General features: G+C 37.2%; 1 protein-coding gene across 16 annotated transcripts in view; it reads right to left on the bottom strand.

Annotated features, from left to right (window-relative positions):
• The window catches only part of SRPK2 (SRSF protein kinase 2), a 257349-nt gene that overhangs the window by 127211 nt on the left and 104425 nt on the right, over nt 1–25713 (bottom strand). For 12 of the 16 annotated variants that reach the window (XM_057732327.1, XM_057732317.1, XM_057732323.1 and 9 more), the window contains one exon: nt 7137–7200. The exons of the other annotated variants lie outside the window; for them this stretch is intronic. In XM_057732327.1, coding sequence (XP_057588310.1) covers nt 7137–7200 — 64 coding nt within the window. The remainder of the gene's footprint in view (nt 1–7136; nt 7201–25713) is intronic. 16 annotated transcript variants of the gene reach the window in all.

Here is a 25713-nt window from a genome sequence, read left to right as displayed (position 1 = left end):
CGGGAAGGAGGGGATATGGGGATATATGTATAAATACAGCCGAGTCACTTTGTTGTACAACAAAAACTGGCACAACAGTGTAAAGTAATTATATTCCAATATAATTAGCTTAAGAAAAAAAAATTATAAAATTTTATGTTGTATCTTACAGTAAAAAATAAACAACAAAAAAAAGCAAGATATTAAGTAAATACAGTAGAGGGTGGAGTGCAACCATGATAAAAAGCACTAAGATGATATTCAAAATACTGACATTTGGAAAATAAAAGGCTATGTGGTTTGATGTTAGCAATGTGGTACAAAGATGGAAAGTGTTCAGATTTACTTTAATTTCTATTTTATATTAAAACAAATGTAAATATATATACATATACATACACACAATAATAAACTGTGCATTTTTATGGTGATAGAAAAAACTAAGATTTGTAACCCTGACACTTCGTAAGAGTTAAATTAGCTTATGACTATACTTGACCATATGATTATATATATATAATTGACTATGAAAATATATGGCTGTAATTTATTAATCTATGCCAATACCATAGAAATAGGTATCTCCCTATACCAAAAAAAAGTCTTCCCACAAAGTTCATAATTTATAAGCTGCAAATGATGACATAAAATAAAAATATTTTGTGATGAGAGCACTTCTATATTTAAGATCACAAGTTGGAGCTAATAGTAAGTAAACCAGTAAATAGACCAAGCGTCACTGATACTCCCCTATGTCAAAGAGCAGCTGTGACAAATGCTACGAAGGAGCGATGCACGGTTCTATAATGGCTCATAATAGGCGTAATTTGACTGAGGCAGGGCTTCCTTGAATGAGAGGGGTGGGAGCAGCAAAACAGCAAGGCGAGAGGAACATGACCAAAGTCGAGGAGTCTGAGGCTCAGCTGGAGAGTAGAGGTGCTCCACGGCCCAGGTATGGAGCTGATCTTTAAGCCAAGAACATGGGAAGACAGCAGAAGAGTCTGTAAAGTGGAGTTACCTATCTGAGCAGATCTGCACTCTCAAAGCTTTGCTCTGGCTGTTATGTGGCAACCCTCCCAACAGGCATCAGGAAACAGAATCAAAGTTTAAATAGATAACAAACTAACAAAATAATTTAGGAACAACTGCATCTAGATCAAAACATATCAAAAATGTCATGATTTCTTCCTCAGACCTATGTGCCTACCTGCATCAAGAGTTTTAAAGTAAAGCAGACTGGAGCTCTTGGGAGGGATTCTCAGGGGTGGGGTGGCTGGGTACCAACAACTGTGAGGCCCTGGTCACTCCCCTACTTCCCAGTCTAAGCTTTTCCTTTTATGTTTTATTTGAGAGGTTTCTAATAAGGTTCAGCCGAAGAAATGGTTTTGATACTGAAACCAAATCTGACAACTGATGTTAACACCTGTGGCCTCTAAAACCCAGGTAAAAGACTAGAAGCAGTCAGTGGAAGAGCAGTGCCTCAGATGACTACACCCTGTGGTTCCTGTTTGGTCTAAACTTCTCATTCTGATCTTCTTCATAAGAGACAGTACTCAGAAACAGTCCCCTATCTGCTTCTAATCCTCCTCAAAAAGGTTCAAACTCTGGGTCACCGTGGCACACCCACCAGAATGTTAAAAGAGAAAGGAGGAAAGGAGGGAAGGGAACAGGAAAGGGAAGGGGGGAGAGAAAGAATATACAAAAGCCAGTTGGCAAGGACCTGGAGCACAGCTGGTAAGAGTGCAGACTGGCACATTCACTTTGGAAAGTTGGCAATATTCACCAAAGCTCAGCAACTGCACTCCAAGGAATACATGCAACGAAATGTTATGCAAAAGTTCATTCACTGAAAGACATGTATACAAATGCTCACAGAAGCACTATTCCTAATAGTCACCAAATGCAAACATCCCAATGGTAATCAATAGATTATTTATCTACTGTGATGTATATTCACATGGTGAATACTGCAGAGCAATGAGACTGAGTCAACTACAACTACACATGAAAACATGGATGAATCTCACATAGGTAACACTGGGAGGAGATAAGACCAAAAGAGTACATAGAGGGTTTCTATTTATATACAATACTCAAAAACAGATAAATCAACTGACTAGTCATGTGCAGAAATAATCTCAATTTTTACCTTAATACTAAAGCCTAAAATGAATCACAGATTTAAATATTAAGAGCAGAAAACTTCTACAAGTAAACCGTAAACCTAACAGAAAACCTTAGTGACCTTCGGCTTGGCAAAGACTTCTTAGATACAACACATAAACCATAAGCTACACAAGAAAAAAAATCAATAAATTGAATTTTATAATGATCTGTGATCTGTGCACTTTCCCATAAACATCTACAATTTAAATGTTACTATATATTAATTACAAACAGAAGAAAGCATAAAGACTGAATAGATGGATGACAACCCAATCAGCTACTGTCATCTCATCTTACGACTCAAGAAAAACTACATCTCAAATAGTTCTATCCTGCAAATACAGAAACAAAGCCAAGAGTGGCAGAATGAGGGGTGGAAAAAGGAAAAACAGGTATCATTAACTGCCTGTCCTACCCTTTGAGTTAGAATGGGGAGGGGGCAGGTCCAATGAAGAGAGAATGAATCTGTTATAAAATTTGGCTCTCCTTCCACGACTACTCCTAAAATTCACCACACAGAAATGGAGGAAAATATACCCAAAATAAGAGCAAATAAAAGACACCTTGATCCTGGATCATTTTCCACTGAAATCTTTTACTTTCTTCTCTCTTCACCTGGTCCCATCCTTATTTATTTATTCTCTCCCTTCCATTCTGATTCTTCCAGACTTCTCTTTTCACTTTCTGCAACCATGCATTATTATCATATGCCCTTTTTCTCTTCACTGAAGAGGCTCCAAAATAAGAAAAGGAATTCAAATACATACACAAAAATAGCACAGGTTCTTTATGTATTTCAAATGCCCTTATACCGGGGGAGGGGCGACATACCAATTTCCATCACTTCTCATCAATTCTGTTTATATAGCATTTGTAGAATATAGGCCACAGCATAATTTTTTTTATGATACTTTCTCCTTCTCTCTTTTTCTCTCCTTTAAAAGGTAGCTAGCAATTTGTCCAGTCAACTATGTGCTAGCTATGTGGGATGCTAAAGGATACTACTTTCTATCTATTCCAGTATAAGGACCCCTTTTAACACCAAGAAATGTCAAAAACACATACACAACAAGAAATGATCCTTTTAGCATGCATTCCTTGAAAAAATGCAATCCTACAAGGCACTGATATTTCATTAACCTCCAACTCACTGTGAACCTTATTAATCACCTCATCCATTTACATTCTGTAACAGCAGATGTGGGCAATGCTTAGTGTGAATGCAGATTCTCAGCTTCTCAAGCCCCTTATCTCAGGACCTCCTCAACCCTCCCTGGACTCAGCCTACATGGATTGGGAATCATAGTTCTCAGCACTCTGGGCTCAACTCTTCTGTATTGATTATTGTCCAATTTTGTTCATGAGTTCACTGAAGAAGTAGTAATACAGTTTGAAAAAGTCTGTAGTAGAGCAAAGTGTTTTCTGTTCACTCAGGATCTTTCTGGGAATGATTTAATCAGAGACCTCCCAACAGCCCCTCAAATACCCCCCCCATACTTTCTCCTCTCTTAGAACTAGTATCTGAAAATGTTTAATAAATTACTACCTTTTTTATAGTTATTATCACTATTACTATACTCCTCTTCCCCACCTACTCTAACCCCATAAATTTCCACATCCTTGGAGCATTCTAGCTAGGAAAAGGCAAGAAACAAAAACCTGAAAACCTAATTTTTGCATCAAATAAATATTCACGGCTTTTTTTTTAAAAAAAGCACTAAGTAGCGGCAGATGAAGTAGTAAAATTGTGCTGACCCTTGTCTCTACCATGCTTAAGCTGAATATAATTCATCTATTTAACAGTAGCTCAATTAAAAGGAAAATACTCACTGTAGGGTTTATTCCTAAATTTTGCAGAAGGGCACTCTCTTGCAGCAGATATGCCTTCCTCTTAACTGGCAATAACATACAAATGAGGTTTATTTGTTTTCTTATTCATTCAATAATGTGCTCTGTCCTTAATTTTTAAAATGGGTAAGCTGACATTTTTCCTTCTCTCTCCAAAATATAAAACCCCAAAGTAAATTATAACTTTTGTCACCCCCACTAGTTTCTGTCCTATGAGTCAGCCATTCTGAAAAGAAATACTCCACACATCCTCTGCCAAATGACATTCGATGGACCCCCCCACCCCTGTTCTGTTAAAAGAGTAAAAAGAAAAAAAAATTTAAATTTCAAGGTGGTATTGAGATCTGTTAAAGTAACATATTTCCTAATTCAAACCACAAAAATCTTCAAAACTCCATTATAACTTCAAATCATATTTGTATGTATTCTCAATGAATGATCTAAAAGTCTACAAAAATAAAGTTCATTTTTTGTTTTGCTTTTCCCATTTTACAATATTGTCTGAAAAAAAAAATAATTCAACCAATACTAACTGTCACAGTACTAGCAATCTGCATTAAGCGGGTGAAAAATATGAGATGGAAAATAGGAACATCACATCACTGTCTTATATATCTATTATATTTTGTACTTAAAAATATCATTCCTCCACTTGATTCTCTGAAATCTCAAAAGATCATGCTATACTGCAGACAGTGAACAAAAACCAACTGTGACAAATGATAACTTGGTTTCTTACAAACAAGTAGCTTCTCCCCTCTTTAAAGAAAAATGGGGTTTCTTCATCCTTTTTACCAATAAATACATGGGAATACTGACTATAGGTAAATTCCAAATATCTTAAAGACTCAAGCCATGCTTCAAATAACTAATTTAAAATAAAACAGTCAAAGGCTTTAAAATTTTAGGTGATCAGAGAACAAGGAATTGCAGAATGTGGTGGTAATGCTACATGATAATATAAACTATTAAATTTCTGGGGCAAATATAGTCTTACTAGGCCATGAAATTTTTTTTAAACTTCAGATTCTTATTTTCCAAGTTCTTCCAAATAAATTGAAAAGACAAATGATGACTATTCACCACTGTAATTTCATAAAGGAGGGAAAAAAAGGAGTAATTTCAATTTTTAATATGTCTACATTAATAAAACAAATTCTATGTTGGCAAAGTGTTGGCTTATCCATAAACTACATCTGTACCCATTAAGTCAGCATAATCACAAATGCCAGATATATGTGTAAGTGCCCCCCCACCCCAAAGACAGACAAAGCAAGCAAGCTCTGGTAAAAATGTGTATAAAGTTGTCATAAAGCACAGTAGCTGATTTCTAAACTTTAAAATCATGTCTGCATTCATCTTCCCTTTCCACCAAATTTAAACCACAGAAGCTTAGGGGAAACAACAATAATAATTTCTAAATAAATCAATGTAATCACCAAAATATTTTAGAATCTTTCCTTATAGAGTGTATTTTAATCATAAAAACTTTACCCATTCCTAACTTGTTTCTCAATAATATTCATCCATTATGTTAAACCTTCAATTTCTCAATAGAGAACACATGCTATTCAAAAGGCCAACATAATTATTGTTGTCGTGCCATTAAGAACGCTCTTCCTAGTGACAAAACTCTAATATTACAGTTGGCACCCGGTTCGTTCACTATTTACACCACCATCCTCTCCCCCTGCCCCCCCTTTCACTATTTACACCACCATCCTCTCCCCCCGCCCCCCCTTTCACTATTTACACCACCATCCTCTCCCCTTCCCACCACCACGATTTTACTGGCAGGATATTCACAACACTGAAGATTGTTTTTCATCTCAGTAAAAAGAATGCTTAAAATGGGATGGCTAGCCACAAACCAGAAGTTAGAAGCTACATAAAAATAAATGCAAATGTGTCTAAATTTTTCTATTTTCAACCTCTAAAGAAAGCAGTAACATCTTTCTTATTTGTAATTCCCTAAAGCCAAGAGCCTTTCACCCAATTACACTAATAAATTGATTTAATTTCATCATTTTGCCATCAGATCATGTCCTCCATACACTAGTGTACCATAATTAAATTCATTTTACCATACTGGGTTCTTCACCTCCTATTTTCTTTCCAGTGCTTTTCCTACATCATTCTTTAACTACCAAATTATTTCTCCATAATATTTGCCTAAATATGAAATCTATGAACAAAAAGACAACCCTGACGACTAATTAGGGAAAAGATAAATCAACACACCTTAAATACAAAATATCAGCATTAGGTAACTAACTATTAGGTAACCAACAGAAAGGTAAGCATCAACTGTATGCCCAAGAACCCGAATTTAAAATATTATGTGGTAGAAACAATTTTGAACAGAAGTGAACACACATTTACATATCAAAATAGGCAACGATAGCCTCGTTTCTGACTTGAAACATATCTTAATTCTGTTAATTAAGTAAAATAGGCATTTTATGGAAATATCTCCTTACACATATAATCATTTGATTGACAGATAAAATAATTGCTTTAAAAATACTTCTGAGTCATTTTGTCCTTACCTGCAGGCATGAACCATTACTGCATGCAGTGACTGTTCCATTTCCTAGCACAGACTTGAAGAAGCATCATATCTCTCTTTCAGAATGTGACTAATATGTGGGTTTGCAATTCCTAAGCTATTTACAAATGGCACTCCCTTTCCACAAAAGAAAATATTTATTACAACCAAAACCTAAGTATTTTTAACCTATATCTTACAAATAATACTGATAATTTTATGTAGCAATAACCTCAAATATACAAAGAAAACCTAGTACTAGTATTTTCTTGAAGAAAGCAAAATTTTTGTTTATTTTTTAGCTAAGTATACTATTTTTTAAAGCCTCCAACAGCTGTCACACATGAACCAGCGATCTGCTGTGTTATGGTGTGCATGCTGCAGCTGATTAGGCTTCACTATTTTAAAAAAAAAAAATCAATTACCCTTTGTAAAAGCAGAACAGCTTACCCAAATACACATCTTCAAAACAGCACAATGACCAGCATGCAGTATAATACATTATAGAGCAAACTTGACAAGAAAAAAATACGCCCTGATTTGTTTCTTAGCAATGCTACACCATTAATTGTTCATGCAAGAGATGCAGCTGTACCTTTCTGAAGAGGACGACTTCTCAGAGTTAACTGACATCAGCAGCTCAATCTTCTGCTTGATTTCTGGAAAAATCAGAAAATATTCACAACCAAGATTGCCTGCCCTTGTTTTCAAGCCTTATATCAAGAGATTTTTCTTCTCTAATCCCTTTTGTTCAAAATGAGGCCACAAGATTCGCAGTACTTCTGTTAGGACTGGGATTCAATGGTGCTATAAAGGGAAAAAGCTCCAGAGGCATCAGGCCTTGCTAAACTATGCACATGACTGTTTATGAAAGCAGGAAGTACCATTTCTTTCAAGCAGAGGGGGTGTTTTCTTTTTTTAAGGTAGAACTAGCATGGCTCTACAAGATTTTAAATGCAGCAAATTAAAATACAAACCAAAAATGCTAACAACTGGATTCGATATACTAGATAATTTGAGAAGGCTGGGTAATAAAGTTACAGACTAATAAACAGATAGGCAACCCTTGGCTACTTCTATTTCACCAGCCCTGAAAAATATGGCTCAGTGAATCATTTTTGTCACTTAAGAATGAAATATTAAACCAGAATCCCAATTTTTAGACTAAAATATTTTAATCTTTGTTATAATTTATTGTCTTTAATTAAAGATACATTTAATATCTACTCCCTAACTCCTTTAGAAAAACACTTCTGTTTTACACCTTAATTTTCCCCTCCTCCTTCGCAGTACAGCACAAGTGAACAGCAACACCCAGTTACCAAGCAGATAATATACTTGTCCTTTTAGGAGAGGACTGACAATGCTACCTACCACAGAAATGTAAGCGCCAATTCAATTTAATTAAAAGATCACTGATGATATTGATCTGGGAAAAAAAAGACTTCAGATGAAAAGGGAAGGTGGGATAAAAATAAAAGAGGAAAAAAAGAGAAGGAAAAAAAACCTAATACGTTTCCTCTAAAATATTAACCACTAACCTAAAGCACACAATTTTACATGAATAAAACTGACATGGTCCTATTACCCACATTATTTCACATATAAAGCTGTTTTCCTACTGTAAATGTGTTTTCCTATTCAAAATCTTAAAAATTCACAAATCAGAAATAAAACAGTCCCACTAAAATCTATAGGCAGTCTCAGTATTTCAAAGCAGACCTCAGTAATTTGGGTTTCTTTTTTAAAGGGTAAAACAAATTTTAATTTTTAAGAATCTTGATTCTAGAATCCAAGGAATATGGATGTAAAGGAAAAAAGGAAATAATTAGTTGCATAAAATACAATGGACCTGTAGAGAAATATCCTCTCAATGTTGCTAAAATAAAGAGTTTTTCCAAATTGTTTATGCTAACAACTTCATCCAATGGGCATTATAAAGCTGACATGGATATCTGATGAGAGCATAGAATCTACCACAGGCTATAGCCAAACTACCACTGGGGAGAACACACAGCACAGTGGTGAAACTGAGATGATGATAATGAAACTTACCTTGAGGAGTCTTACAGAGCCTACCTAGCACCTGGTGCCATAGTGAATGCTCAGTAATGCCCCATTTAAAAAGAGCATGGCACTTAGGAACTCAGGCTCCAGGATCCGCTGCCAAGCAGCCTTGGATTTGAAAGCAGGCTCCTCCATCATTTTGAACAGCCATATGACCTTGGGGAAATTACTTAAACTCTCTAAGCCTCTACCTCCTCTCCTATGAAATGGGGATAATAATTCCACATGAAGGGCTGTTGTGAAGATTTAATGACATAACCCATGAAAGCTACGTAGTGTTGTGCTTGGCACATAGTAATAAGCCCTCTCTGCCTATTGCTATTTGCTAGGCAGTCCTAGCAAAGGATGGGAACCTAAATAAATATTTGTTGAATGACTTAATGAGATATATATACTAGGTCTGTCCCATTTTAAAGAGCTCTTCTACAGTTTTAATCCACCTACTTCTTCTTACTACCAACCTTAATATTCACCTTTTTATCACCGTAGTATTGATATTATTATATGTGGAAATTAAACTTTAATCTGCATCTCAGCCTTCCTATCTAGAGAATTATTCTCAGCTTATCAACTAGCCACTTCAGGAATGAGGTGACACTTGAATTCTTCTGTACTGTGGCAATTTTTCATTCCAAAAAGACAGAAAGTTCACACTATAGTGTATCTCTACAACATCTGTGCTCTTAAAATGAAAGTCCCCAAAGATTAAACTACATATCTCTCACGAAGTATATGCCTATCTTACATATATTAGGAAGAAAAGTTAAAGCTCTAAACCATTTTCTGGCTGGTGACTTTGGAAACTACAAACCAAAAAAGGTTTCAAATAATTCATGGAAAGGTTTCCAACATGATATTCACATTTTCTTCCAACCTTCAGATTTGTTTATAGCTCCAGAAGAACTGAAAGGTTCAGGAATGTTCACAAATACCACATTAACACTGTATCCACTGAGGGCCATCCATTCCATCTAGGCTTCCATCTAATCCTTATCAATATCATCCATGTGTCTGATTATGCCTCATGTTCATTCCATCACAATACCCGCCAGAGTCCTGGGGGGCTTTGATGTTCATGTCAATATGATTCCAAACACCCTGGCCTAAGGGCCTTGGCCTCCCCGGTAGTGTCCTGAACCTGTGATCACCTGAGTCATCTACTACCATGACCACCCACAGGACGCTCTCTTACACACACTGCAAACACGTCCCCAAATTCGTTGCTTTTCTATATCTATACTGGGTATTTCACAGTATCCAGGACCCATACTTTATTTTTCTGCAATTATTTCCACCAGTCTTTTTCTTTACGAATTATGGTTTTCCTGTTAAACTTTGAAAAACTTTCCCGACAGCAAAATTTTTTAAATTGTCATCCTATTTTCTCTAATATATGCTTTATAATTTCATTCTTGCATGTACATCTTGGACCCTTCTAGAATTTATTTTGCTTTATTAATTGACATACAGATCTGGTCTGTTTTTATAGTTCACATTTTGAAACTTTACACCCACCCCATCCCCACAATTCTAAATTACTCTCTTCACCACCACTCCTTGGTTCTTCCAAAGCAGCAGTCTTACAACCATGTAAACATATTTTTTCAACCATCCGCTGTCTCCATTTATACATTAAGGCCAGTGAGTACAAGAAAGGCCATATTTCCTTATTTCACAAAGAAATAAGCAAGTAGTACCTGTGTAGTTTAAATAAGCATATTTTAAATTATGGTTAAGTTGATTTTTTTTAGTCATAACTTTTAATTTCTAAGTAACACTATAGAACAATGCAAGTTTTGCTTTTAATGCTTTTGGGTTTTTATGATTCTCCTCTGGGTTCTTTGCTGGATCACCATTTTTCACCCGGACCTTAAATGTTGGTGATACATGACTCTTCCCACTCACCTACTCTTTTATCTACACCCCTGACATCTGTGACCACAGATAACCAACAGGGCACCCACGACGACGACCAAACTCTGAATTTCTAGCCAAACACTTGCTCCTGCAACCTGGAGCTATAAATCCTTCCAGGCCTACCTAACAGTCTCACCTAGGAAGTCCCCAGTTGCCCTGAGTGCAAGCTCGAAAACTAACCTCACTGGGAGTTCCCTGGCAGTCCTTGGTTAGGACTCGGTGATTTCACTGCCAGGGCCCAGGTTCAATCCCTGGTTGGAGAACTAAGACCCAGCAAGCCGCAAGGCACAGCCAATAAACCAAACCAAACCAAACCAAACCAAACCAAAACAAAACAAAAAAACTTAACCTCATCAACTTTCCAATCTAATGTCTCCTGTTACAGTCCTTATCTCAATGAGCAGCAGCATAATTGCCCCTCCAAGTCAGACATTTTTGAAGGACCCCAGACTAGCACTCTTGTCTAATTTGAGATATCACTGCCACCATTCTCATTTTTTATATATTTTATGCTCCGGAACACTGAGCTATCTCCAAAGACACCATGCTTTCTCACACCACCAAGTCTTTTTTTATGCACTTTCCTCTCCTGGGAATGCCACTGTCCAGTTTGTTTCCTTTGCACACCCAATTCACTTTTCTTTCTTCCCCTCCCCCTCCTTTGGCCATGCCACACAGCATGTGGGATCTTAGTTCCTTGACCAAGGATTGAACCGATGCCCCCTGCACTGTCTGAGTCTTAACCACTGGACCGCCAGGGAAGTCCCCCAACTCACGTATCTAATCTCAGCCCAATCGTTACCTCCTCCCTGACATCTTTCCAGACAGAATACAGTTTATCTCCTCTGCCCCTCTATATATCACATACACTTGCATTACAGAATTACTAAAATATACACATTACTTGTTTCACTCCCCTTGAGACCACAGCTTCCTTGGGGATAGAAACCTGAATTTTTACTTCAATTCACACTTATTTGTTGACACTTTCATGGTCTTCTTAGGCTGTTTCACTCTAGTTAGTGTTAAAGTTACAATCTAGCTAAATTAACTTCCTAGTTTTTAAATATATATTTCCAGATAAAATTACTCAGAGTTTCAAACGACTAGAATTTAGTAGAGCTAGGAGGGTCCAAAGAGATCATCACACAACTGAACAATATAAATCTCTAAAGAAGAAATGTGAAGGGGAAAAAGATAAACAACTGGTGACAAGAACATTCTTCACCTTTTCCAAAAGGTTACTGTCTCAGACCTATAGCTAATTTCCAAGGACCTAGCAACCCAAGCAGAACATTTCAGCCTTCTTTTAAACCAACTTCTTAAATGATATTTTCTCATATGTCCAATCAGTTAAAATCGGCACTATCAGTGGACTTTGAGTAAAACAACTGGTTGGTCTGTGACACCATACTCTTATTCATGACCCTATATAGCAAAAAAGAAAAACCAATTCACTAGGCTTTTCCCCACTCATTCTCTTCTATCCAACCTACAGACCTTCTTCATGATATCTTTTTATTCTTATTACATTCACACTTTAAAAGACACTCAAATTCCTTGTAAAGATGAATAGTTCAACTCTTCAGTTAACAGCCTACTATCTCTAATGCTTCATTTGCCACTCAGTAACATGAGTTGGAAGATTGCTGGAACACAGGGTGCAGAGTTGAACCAATCCCTAAGAACCCTGACAAGAAGTAGCGGTAACCAATAACTACTACCAAAACGAAGTCCAATAAAGGAGGTGCTTCAAAGATTCAGACCCTAGGAGGAAAACTGGGCAGTCCTGAATCCACCTAGAATCCTAAGAGCAACAACAGCATAAGAGTAACACCGGGTTCCCATGGAGAGGATCCGCTACTGTGTCTTTTTTTTTTTTTTTTTTTTTAATTGGTTGCATTGGGTCTTTTTTGCTGCACGCGGGCTTTCTCTAGTTGCGGAGAGTAGGGGCTATGACTTCTCTTGTTGCAAAGCATGGGCTCTAGACAGGCGGGCTTCATAGTTGTGGCTCGTGAGCTCTAGAGTGCAGCCTCAGTAGTTGTGGCACATGGACTTAGTTGCTCCGAGGCATGTGGGATCTTCCTGGGCCAGGGACAGAACCTGTGTCCCCTGCATTGGCAGGCAGATTCTTAACCACTGCACCACCAGGTAAGTCCTACCATGCCTTTAAGATCACTAAACACCAAGCATGAGCTCAGACAGGATCCTTATTTTTGTGACATGGAAATTAAATAAGACATCATAATTGGGCAAACAGTTCTATCTAAACTCTCAGACCTACATCCTTTTAACATGGGTGTTATTCTGACAGATTTACTAAATTTCCTCTCACTTGCCAAATTTGGAGGCATTTCAGGCTACAAGAAACAGGTATGTGCTCAGAAGAGGAAAAAACCTCAGTAGGCCTCAGAACCAGAATCTTGTTCAGAAGACAGGGCAGCTCTTGAAAGCCAGTTAGATACCAAGTGCTCAGAGGGATTGTTCACCTTAACGCTTCACCATCCTGGTGGTAATTCCATTTCTCCCTTCACTACCAATTTGTAACTGCTTCTCCTCTCTACTCCACACGTTCACAGATTCTATTGCCTTGGGATGCATGCTTATGGCCTCTCTCTTGGTGTCTGAAACTTAAGCGAGTATCTTTAAGGGGCTCCTGTTTAAGCACATCAGAGGGCCTGCAGACACTTTTCTGGCTCAGGTGTCAATTCCTGATATTACCATCTGGGACCAAGTACTGCGGTCCTGACTCAAAATTCAAGAGAATGACACAAAAGAGACCCTTCATAAAGGGGCAGGAGTAAAGCAAGCTCTCTGAGACATCTAGGAAGGTCGACGATTAACTGCCCAACACCCTGAAGATCAGTCTAGCCTAAAAAGGAGTTCCTGTTATCCCGGCATTCATTATTCAAGTCTTCTTTGTGATGAGAATGCATGGAAAAGCAAAAATTGTGCAAAGAAAAATAATCAATAATGAACTGACCATGCAAACAGCTGTCCCTTATTATCACCAGCCTTTATCCCCATCCATCAAATGCCTTCTTTATCAGTCTATCACTGATGGTCATACAGTCCAACAATTCAAATAAAATGCAAGTCCCGAGCAAAGTGAACACTGAAAATCTGTAACAACGGATGCAACTTTAGACAAAGTTACGGACAGTACTAAAGAAATGTTAGAATCCTAGGCAAACCCACTAACAAATGACAATATAGAAAGAGTTAAGAAGGTTAGTAACTGATAAGAATAACCTACAAGGACAATAATATGTTAACTGTCTCAGGAATGGTAATTACTTGATTATGAGAGACTAACGGGGGAAAATAATAATACTCTTAAGTAGTCTGCAAAAATATCCAACATTACAATTGCATTATTACTTAAAAGATATCCAATTATATTATTATAGTCATCCCCTGGTATCCAAGGGGTGGGGGGTGATTGGTTCCAGGACTCCCACCTCACCCCCTACCCCCTGCTGATAACAAAATCCAAGGATGCCCAAGTCCCTTTATATAAAATGACATAGTATAGTCAGCCCTCAAAATGCACGGATTCAGAATCCACGGGGGTTGACTATACATAAAACAACACAAAAATGTATGCCAAAAAATCTTAACACTTGATACATTCTTCATTCTAAACCTCAGTACATATTTTTCAAAGGTAACCTGAACTTTTGTTAAATAAAATAAGCTTACTTCTAAAATCTGATTTTATTTTTCAAGATCAAGTCTTGATTTCACCCCCTTTCTTTAAAAGTATTTTTCCAGTACCAAATTTCCTCCTGCTGTAATTCCAAAACAGGATTACTTTATGTTCCTGAATATGGCACAATGCCAACCAACTACAATGTATTCATTCCAAACTCCACAATGGGGGCTGGGGGACAGGGGGTGGGGGTAGGGTAGAAGGTGGGAGGGATTTGGTGGGGGATTGGAGGAGGAGGAAGAGGAGGAAGAGGGGGTGGCCTAAGGCTGCTTAGGTTTCTGGTTTAAAACTTTCAAGGTAGCTGCTACTGCCAATTACCAGAAACTTCACTGACTAAAGTAAATATTTTTCCCTCTGTCATTTTTAAAATTATTATTCTGAGTGTAATTTACAGCCCCAAAGAAATATTAGTTTAAAAATAAAGATTTGTTATTGATTTCTAAATCCTAGCAAGAAAAGTAGGTCAATCCCCTAAAATTAGGATTCCCATTCTCACCCACCCCCCGGAAGCCAAGAAGCAAGAAGGCAGAGAGAAGACACCAATGCTACGACTGTGTCTGCACCAGACCCCCGATCATCCATCCTAACACTGTATGTAGCACCATAAAAGTTAAGTTCATCATACAGTATTTGTTACCATTGCTTTGTTATTTTCATGTTGAGGAATTTCAGGAACAAACAAAAAACTGCCTTCAAGTGTAAAAATATGAATTGTTTAAATAAATTCCTAATTCTATTGGTCTCACCACCAGTGCCCTCTATTAGCAATGAAATGTAATGCAACTAATCCCTGAAAACAGTGGACAGGTTTCTCACCACAGCAGACTATCATTAATAGTTAATCTAGCCACTAAACAGAACAAAGACACTCTTACCCTCGCTCTGTTGGGGAGACAGAAGAAGTAACACAAGTTCTTAGATAACTGAGCTGTTACACTCAGGGTGAGATCCAATGCTCTATTCACTATGAAGCCAAGTTTTAAAGCTTTCTCTATTCTATACCTACAAAATAATTACCACTTGTACATTTTACTGATACAATATATGAATTTTAGAAATTATAGAATAGTACTCAGAAAAAGGAAGTTTTTATAATAAGTTAAAGACAAATTTTCATACTAGATATTAATATACAACTGAAACTACTTGGTTCTCTTAAAATGACTTACAATGTCCTAAATTAAGACAGTATAATTTCTGTTATAATTTTGGCACATACAGAACTGTGGGTTCACCAAGAAAGCCAAGGCCCATTCAACCATCTTAAAAAGAAACTTCACTGTCTTATCAAGTGACAAAATTATTGTGCAAGGCTTACTTATATGTGTAAGAAAACAAGTCATATCAAAATATGCAAGTATAAAGAGGAACTAGTGTCCCTAACTCCAAATCAACATTAATCTTCAAACATAGGAACTGAGATTAATGTGATATAGCGCAATTTTTCCACCCTTCTACATTCCTTCAGTACCCTGCTACCTGAACAGGGGGAAGAAAAAATGTGTCACAAAGATATGTAAAACAAAATTCCTTCCCTCAGAGAGTTCACAGTCTAATATTCAACCTTTAACCATCTGGTTAACCAACCTTCAAACCATCTGGTTTATTTAAGCCCCTTATATGAATTAACTCATTTAATCCTCACAATAACTGGAGAAGGTGGGTACTCAATATTTCCATTTTACATGCATGGGAAACTGAAGCAGTGAAAGTTTAAGAAATGTGCTCAAGATTCCAGATCTAAACAAGTTCATTTACAATAGCATCAATAAGAATAAAATATCAATATTTAGCAATAAATTTAACAAAGTGAGAGACTTATACTCTGAAAACTACAAAACACTGTTGAAAAAAATTAAAGACCCAAATAAATGGAACGGCACCCTGCATTCATGGAATGGAAGATTTACTATTGTTAAGGTGGCAATACTCCTCAAACTGATCTACATATTCATATAATCCCTATCAAAATTCCAACTGTCTTTTTTGCAGAAGTGGACAAGCTGACCCTAAAATTCATATGGAAATGCAAGGGACTGTGAAGAGCCAAAACAATCTTTAAAAAAGTAGAACAAAGCTGGAAGGCTCACTCAAAAATTTCAAAACTTACTACAAAGCTGTAGTAATCAAATGAGGGAACTGGCATAAAGACAGACATATAGATCAATGCAATAGAATTAAGAGTCCAGAAATAAACCCTCACATTACAGTCAACTGATTTTCAACAAGTGTGCTGAGGCCATTCAATGGGGAAAGAACAGTCTCTTCAAAAGACTGTGCTAGAAAACTGGATGTCCACATGCAAAATAATAAAGTTGAACTCCTCCTTCACATCATACACAAAATATTAATTCAAATTGGATCAAGTACTTAAATATAAAGGCTCAAACTATAAAACTTTCAGAAGGAAACACAGCTGTAAAGCGTAAGGATTTCCGATTAGGCTAGAGTTTCTCAAACATGACACAAAAAGCACAAAAAACAGAAGAATAAATAGATGAATTGAACATAAGAGTTAAAAACTTTTGTGCATCAAAGGATACTATGAACAGAACCAAAGGATAACCCACAAAATGGGAGTAAATATTTGCAAATCATGTACCTGATAAGGAACTAGCATCCAGAATATGTAAACAACTCTTATAACTCGGCAATTAAAAAACCCAACAATTCAATTTAAAATTGGGTCAAGCATTTAAATAGACATTTCTTGAAAAAAGAAATACAAATGGCCAATAAGCACATGAAAAGATGCTCACCATTATTTGTCATTAGGGAAATGCAAATCGGAACAACAATGAAGTACCGCTTTATAGCCACCAGGATTGGCTATGATCATAAAGACAACAACAAGTTTCAGCAAGGAGATAGAGAATTTGGAACCTTCATGCATTGCTGGTGGGAATGTAAAATGGTACCTTTGCTTTGGAAAACAATCTGGCAGTTCTTCAAAAAGGTAAACAAAGAGTTACCATGTGACTCAACAATTCCACTCCTCTGTTTAAAGCCAAGAGAAAACATGTTCATACTGTTCACATAAAACTTGTACACAGATGTTCATAACAGTGTTATTCATAATAACCAAAAAGTGGAAACAACCCATATGTCCATTAATTTATGAATGGATTAACAAAATATGGTATATATACATAAAGGGAATGAAATACTTATACATGCAGCCTCATGGATGAATCTTGAAAACATTTACAGAGAGTGAAACAAGCCAGACAAAAAACACATATGATTCCATTTATATGAAATGCCCAGAACAGGGAAATCTATAGAGACAGAAGATAGCTCTAGGGATTGAGGGGCGGAAGAATAGGGAGTGTCTGCTAACACACACCGATTTTAGGGTAATGAAAATTTTCTGGGATTAGGTACTGGTGATTTTTTACAGCATTATAAATATGATAAAAGGCACTGAGTTGTACACTTTTAAATGGTTAAAAAGGTGAGTTATGTGAATTTTATCTCAATTGGGAAAAAAAAAAAGATCCCAGAGCCAGTATGTGGCTGAGCCAGGATGAGAACCCAGACGGTCTAGCTCCAAAGCCTACCTCCACAGCTATGCCACACAGCCTGCAAGCAGGAAATGAGCAGTCTGTCTAGGGAAAGAACGACCAGAGAAGGCAGTTGGGCTTGGTTACCAGAGTTAGGAGAACTTTGCCAGGTGAGGAAAAGCCCATACCAAACAGGCAAATGGCACTAGCAAAGCTACAGAGAACCCTATCCCATGGACCATTTAAGCTGTTTTGGTGGCTGGCAAGAGTAAAGTAAGTACTGGTAGGAAATGAAGCCAGAGATACTGCCAGGGCACTGTTCTAAGAGCATCTTACATGCCATACAAAGGGGTCCTGGCTAAACGAAGGGTAGAAATAACCAACAACACAGCCAAAACTAAAATAAGATATACAACAGGTGACTGAGACTAAAAAGCAAATTTTTAAAATCTATGTTTTGCTGAGGAAAAAATATTAAACTTCACAGAGCTACTTATAAGACTTGTCAATTCTTCACAATTCATTTTGTGTCTGTACGCCCACAGAGAACACCCTTAGGAACTTGGCCAATTATCACTTCCTTCTTTTGTTAATCCTAAAATTCTCACCTCAAGCATCAGTCGTCCCTTAGTTCTATAAAAATCTTTAACAGAAGCAAGCAATAGTAAGTCTACCTCCAAGTTCTGTTGCTTTACAAAATGTTAGGAAGTACCACAAACACCTCAGCAAAACAGACTCTATTCTTGTCTTGCTGTCTGTGGGATTTCCCACCAATTACATGAACAGGAAATATGAACTAGTTCTCCATATTAATAAGTAAGAACCAACACATGGGGCCTAAAACATATCAAGGACACAAAAAAATCTTAGCTTTGTCCTATCAAAAGGACCCTGAGGCAATACACCAGAGTACAAGTTCTTCATCCTTATCATCTTCAACCATGTACTGAGTCACTGGTCTCTGGTCACTTAGAACAATAATGCCTGAGGATTAGGACATTAGGATTAATAGTAATTGTGCCTGTAATGAAAAACAACAACAATAACAACAGCTAAATTTCATACCAACTGCAATGTGTCAGGCACTCTTTTAAGCAGTTATTACATATCTACTCTTAATACTGCTATATCTCTGTAAGATAAATACTAACATTATCCCCATTTTACAGAAAGGGAAAATGAGGTATAGAAAGGCTAAGTCACTTGCCACAGTTCACAGAGCTATTATGTGAACTAGTAGGCAGCCTATGCATAGGGTCTGGGCCCTCAACCATGATGCTCAATGCGTGTCTGATTTAGAATGCCCTCCAATTTTTCCATATTAAAAAAGCTTAAATGCTTGTTTTTATTAATAATGTTTATGAAAGCCATGACACAATCCCACAAATTCAGTCCTATTCAGACTTCATGATTGTAATCTTGCTGTCCCTCTCCCCCTAAAAATAATCTTTTTCTTTCTCTCTACCAATATTAAAATAATCATTTATTACTCATACACTATGCTAAATGCTTGGGGAGAGAAAAAGTCAGTAACTTACGTTAAGAGTCTAAAGAAAATGAAATTCTTCTGCTATATTTTACTGCAGTTTAGGGGTAAGGTAGGTACTGAATTGGGGCTAAGTAACTTGGGCATTCTAAGAAAGGTCTCAGGATGTATCGCTTGTATTTAATTTTCCTCTTCATGCCATTTGCACTGCTCTGAAGACCTACTAAATCACCTGAAGACCTACTAAATCACTCTCTTGTGGTGATGATGCCTAAAAAGTCCCAGAGGTGATTCTGATGCAAAGCTAGTGCTGAGAATCACTAGTTTCATACTTGGTCCCTATCCTCCCTATCTAAGTAAAATGACAATGTTACAAATACACAATTCATTTCAGGAGCACAATTAACTACTCAATCATGCCAAACAATAGTCTATTAACTTCCACATAGGGAATACTAGATAGTTATAATCCAGCAATTCCACTACTTCCAAATCTAAGCTAGAAAAAGATTCACGTGTCCTAGGAGAATCACACAAAAATAGATGCTCATCATAATGCTGTATTCAACAGCAAGTAATGGATAACAACCCAACTGTTAAAAGGACTATGGTACATTCACAATACACAGCACTTGAAAAGAATGAGGTAGATCTACTGAATGATCTCCAAAACTGAAAGAAAACTGCAGCTTGCAGAATACACACAATATGATACTACTTTTATTACAGATATATTATGTTCACAGGTATGTGCGTGTGTGTGTGTGTGTGTAAAAAATAAAGTTGCGGAAGAATACCTATTTCAAAATGATTAGAAACAGTTCTTCCTCACCTGTGGAGACAGAACATGGAATGAGGAATGGCAGTCAGGGGGTGGATTTTACCAGTATCTGCACCTGGATTTTTTACAGGTATTACTTGTGTAATTAAAAATACTTTTCTTAAATAATGTTAAGTGTTACCAAAGGATAATCCACTTAAAATAAATCCCTTTTGTAGTTACATGGCTTTCAAAGGGACAGTCTGCAAAAAGAATGCCATCAGCATTATAAATAGTCTCCAAAATGCCAATTTTCACTTTCAAAAAAAAATTCACAGTTTATTCAAGGTTAAAGTAATGTTCTGTTGGAATTTTGAGAGTGTTATACTGAAGGTGAAAAAAAAAAAGAACAGCTGAATTATTTTCACAATGTTCTATCATAAGAAAGGGAGTCTCATGGAGGTTGTAAAAAAATTGGCGATTTAAAACTAGCTTTAAAAACTAAATTCAGTCTGCTCCTTCTAATTTTATCATGAACAGGCTCTTAAAAGTGCTGAAATAAATTGGCGAACTAAAAGAACAACCTATCTAAAAATACAGGTATTAATTTAGCAACCCCAAAATGAGCAAGTCTCAACTAATGGATGAAGCCTGCTTATGAAAGATACGCTATTGGTGTAGAAAATAGAATCCCATAGATGACAGTTTAAGATAAAAACAAAAAATTTTAAATAGAGCCATTTGAATGCTTTTGTTAGACCATGCAAAGGAGGAAGACATGTGCTCAAGGAGCTAGAGTCAAGTACCAGTGCAATTACAGAGCAAGAAGCACTCCCCACAAAAGAACCACAGCAATAAAGAGGTAAGTGTAAAATGGCTCAAGAACAGAGCATTAAGAAATTCTACTCTTGCTTAAAACACACACACACACACACACACACAAAACTTCCATCCAGTCACATAATTAACCACTTCAATAACAAAATAGTTCCTCAATTACTACTGAACCAACATATTTTAACTCTTCTGAAATACCCAACATTTTTCTTTGTTTGTTTATTTATTTATTTATTTACAGCACGGACTTTAGTTACAGTGAGCAGGGGCTACTCTTTGTTGCGGTACGCACGTTTCTAGGTGCACGGGCTTCAGTAGTTGTGGCATGCAGGCTCAGTAGTTCTGGTGCACAGGCTCAATAGTTGTGGCACACAGGCTTAGCTGCTCCATGGCATGTGGGATCTTCCTGGACCAGGGCTTGAACCCATGTCCCCTGCGTTGGCAGGCAGATTATTAACCACTGTACCACCAGGGAAGTCCCTACCCAACTTTTTCTAATGTCTAACTGTCTAAAATTCGGGCTGAGAATACAAGATGTGGTGGCAGGGGTATTATGTGGACTGACAGCATTCTGTTTCTCGAGTTAGGGTGTGGATATTCAAGTGCCAATTTTATTGTTCCCTAAACTTACATTCATAATTCATGTAATACATGCATGAAACATATAACTTTAAAAAATGTTTTTAATCAGAAGAATAACTGAAAGATGCGCCAGGGCAAAAGTGTAACACTGTATACCCTAAAATGACTGCCTAGTCACTTCACCACATATTCTCTAATCTACTCCTCTGAAATACAGGTAAACCTCAGCTACCAGGGCTTTGAGGAATGAGTGATTCGTGACAGCCATGTGTTCATCACAGTTGAAAGATTCCTCACCTCATTTAAACCATTCTGGACTGAAACATTCACACTGAGGATAATATAAAGTTTCCTGGATATCGCAAAGCCTTTCCTTCTAAGCACTGCACCCATACTCTCAGGGCCTCTGAAAGGCTGCTGAAGGTCTACTTCTGCACCAAGGGCTCCAGATTAAGACAATGCTTTCTACTTACTGCATTCCTGTGGTTAGCCGTACAATCAGCCATAGCTCTCTATATATGCACCCTTCTAATTGGCTCAATCTAACCTGCTGAGAAAATTATCAGTAGGTAGTTTCTCACACTGTACATAGTTTTCCTTAAACTATAACAACTGAATGTTTGAGTCCTACATCAATGCTCATAAAAAGAGTTCCAGTCCTGCTCTCTTTTGTCCCACTGCCACAGTACATCTGCTTCTCTGTGAGCATCTGCTTTGTTCTTTTCCAAGTGTTTATTTAGCTCTATACCTGTAGCTTGCATATGGAATATAAAAGTATGCCAAGCTCCTCTATATTACAATGGCAACAACTCTTGCTTTGTATTATGATAGCAACCTTAACTCTTGAATTTGACAGGGATTACATATCTATCTTCATAAAAAAAAAAAAACTACGAGATAGATACAAATATCAGACCTATTTTATAGGTGAGTAAAGGAGGGGAAAAGCCTAAAATATAAGGTAACATGTCAAAAGTCACCCAGCTTTTAAGTGGCAGACACAGAACTTGGCCCTAAGTCTATAAAACTCTAAAATCAATGCTATTATTATCTATTGATACAATAATACCCTGGCACTCCCAAACTGACCTAATCTCTCAGTTTCAGAAATCCAAATTCCTGAAGTAGGAATTGCACTATTCCAATTCATCTTTTCTAGCCAGGCTACCCCATCCACAAGATGCTGGACCACCTGCACTAGGGCCATGATGCACACCTAATCCAATCCCTTCGGGGGATTTGGCACACAACAGAGCCACAGCCAAAAGGGCTGCCAGTGGGCATCTCCAGTCTACACCCCATCTATGTGCTCCTAGTTCCTGACAGCCCAAGAAGTTAGAAGAGTGCGTGACTGACATACATCAAGCCCAATCCTCAAAAATGGGAATGGAAAGGAAAAATTCCACAATTTGGTTAAGGGTTTTCATCAAGCCCTACAGCACCCATCACAAATTTCTGTTCCAGTTCAACTCATTATTCAAATTTTCCTACTCAAAATCTAAATCACCTAATGTTTACCAGCACTGAATTTACTGACAGTGCAAATCAAATAAAAAATCCTGTCAAGAGTTCCTTAGGTTTTCTTATCAGAGGTTCTGGTGAAAAAATATTCAGTGAAATATTTCTTCCTCTAAAGGTTCCTATGTTGTGTGAGACTTGAAACAAAGGAAGAGCTATGCCTGGATCGTCCTCATTTTTGTAAAACCCTTCTTGTCTACAGCTGATGACTACAATCTCTAATATCTTTCAGCAAATATTCTTATTTGTGCTCCGTAACAGTCTTAAGTAATCCTTCCCTTATCTAGACCTACGCTGTCTAGTACAGCAGTTGCCAGCCACCGTTCAGTACCAAGCACTTGAAATGCAGCAAATTTGAACAGATGCTTAGTACAAAACAAAATGAAAAATATTTCATTAATACTTTTATGCAGATTACATGTTGATATGACACTATCTTGGATATGCTGGGTTAATAAACATTAAATTACATTATTGGACTTACGGAATACTATTCAGCTGTAAAATAAAAAAGAATGAAATTCAGACACATGCTACAACATGCATGAACCTTCAAAATGTGCTAAGTGAAGAAAGCCAGACACAGAGGACAAATAGTGTATAATTCCACTTACATGGAATACCTAGAATAAGCCAATTACGAGACACAGAAAATAGAACAGAGGTTACCACGCACCAGGAAGGGAAAACGGAGAGTTATGGTTCAGGTTCCACAGGGGAATTCCTTACTCAAGGTAGTAAGAGGGGCTGCAAGAGTTACCTCAAATTCTCAGTATAGAGGACATAAACACTGTTAGCAAATCATTTCATGGTTCTTTAAAGGAATTCTAATGAACTACCCAATGTAACCCCACAAAGAGAAAAGTCTAGTAAACTAGTTTGCTACCATCAAGCTTAAAAGACAAGTCTTACTTTTTTCCTACTGAAGAATGGATCTGAAGAGGATGAGAATACTCTGAACCCCACAGCCATTTCCACAAATCATTCCATGAATGCTTGTTAACAAATGTTTTCAAAATACTCTGACAAATACAATCAGCTGAGAGTACTTCTCTGTATAAGACACAATTTTACAAAGGTGACACAGTACACAGAGCGGCAAACAAGTTGATATTCTTCTGATTTATAATAGTCAGTCCTCTAAACTTAACAAGGTTTCCAAATCTCAATTTATAACCACATTCCCTGGCTTCTAACTTAAGAGATACATTTAGTTTTGTCTCATATTTCTTAAGGCAATGAACTAGTTTTGTCTGAGCACAGAAGAGGGTATGTTGTAACAAATAATTCCCAATTAGTTTATATAAGGGTCGTTAGAAGGTAGATTCCAAATGTATCAAGCATATTTACTAAAAATCAAATATGCAATGAAATATAAGATAGAGGAATTTCAGGGGAACAAGAACAAAAAAATAGGATTTAAGTCAGCTGACTTTACCAGAACTAAATCTACTCTCTGGAAGCTAAAGGAGAAACAGCATCATAGCCATTCTCATATTTCAACATTTAAGGAAGGGTTATGAGGCTACTCACTAACAGAGAATAAAATTAATAACAACTACATCAATAATAACAGCACCTAACACTGATATCAAGCTCCCTGTCTGCTACCTGTTGTGAGGACTTTCCCTTCATTAGCTCATTTCATCCACACAAACCCTTCATGGAGTCTGTAGCGTAATTATCATCCTTGTTTACTGATGAGGAAACGGAGGCATAAAGAAGATAAATAACTTTGCCCGAGGTCACATAGCTAGTAAAAAAATGGTAGAGCTCAGAGACAAACCCAGGCAACCTGGCTCCAGAAGCCACTACTACATACTGCTTCTCATAATAGTTACAGAGGGGGTCACAATAACATTTATGGTGGGGCTCAAGTGTCATAAGCTAACTTAAAATATGCAAACTAAGAATACTTCTTGTGCCCCTCCCCCATCCACTGGGCAATACTCTAGGGAAACTTCAGTAACAATAACTCACAAGTATAACAAAACTGTCAAAATGAAATAAACCAATTTTAAAACCAATTGCCAATCAGAGATCTTTTACATGGAGTTCAGTAACATACTGACAGAAACCACACACAGTGTAACCACTGCTAGAAACACAAGGTAGGATGCAGGTGTACATTTATGTCTTGCTACATTTTCCTTAACTGTGGGAAGTTTCCTTTCCTTAAGAAACTTCACTAAATGTTGTCCTATTCAATATTTGTGGATTTTTCAAAAGACAATGGCTTTCCCTGGTACAAGCTGTGCCAACACTCTATGGCCTGCCTCCCTAGTTGTGCACTTCTGTAAAAGATTAGGTACAGAGAGGTCCACTTTGCAATTACCTGAAAGGTCTTTAGAAATTATCACGTTCTGGCAAACTCTTTATTACCTCCAAGCCTGCAACGTTTTATCACGCTTTAATAGTCAACAAAACCTCTACTAAATCATCTGTACAACTACTTCTGTTTTCATTTTTAATTAACGTAAAATTTACATATGGTAAAATTCACCTCTTATCGTTCAGTTCTGCAGGTGTTCTGTGAGAAGCAGACAGTTATGTAACCACCGCCACAAACAAGATACAGAAGAGTTCCATGGCCCTGGCCACCCTACATCCCCCACACCCAGCTCCTAGCATCTTGCCCTTTCGATTACAAATGCACCTGTACAGTCTGTCCTTTTGAATCTGGCTTCCTTTACTTCGCATAATACATGTTAGATCCAGCCAACTGTTGCAATAGGTTCACTTATTTTTATTGCTAAACAATACTCCACTGCATGGAATGTGTCGCAGTTG

The sequence above is a fragment of the Hippopotamus amphibius genome, chromosome 4, assembly GCF_030028045.1.
Source record: "Hippopotamus amphibius kiboko isolate mHipAmp2 chromosome 4, mHipAmp2.hap2, whole genome shotgun sequence".
In the NCBI taxonomy this organism is placed as follows: Eukaryota; Metazoa; Chordata; class Mammalia; order Artiodactyla; family Hippopotamidae; genus Hippopotamus; species Hippopotamus amphibius.
The sequence above is the reverse complement of the archived record's forward strand: the minus strand, read 5'-3'. Positions and strand labels throughout refer to the sequence as shown.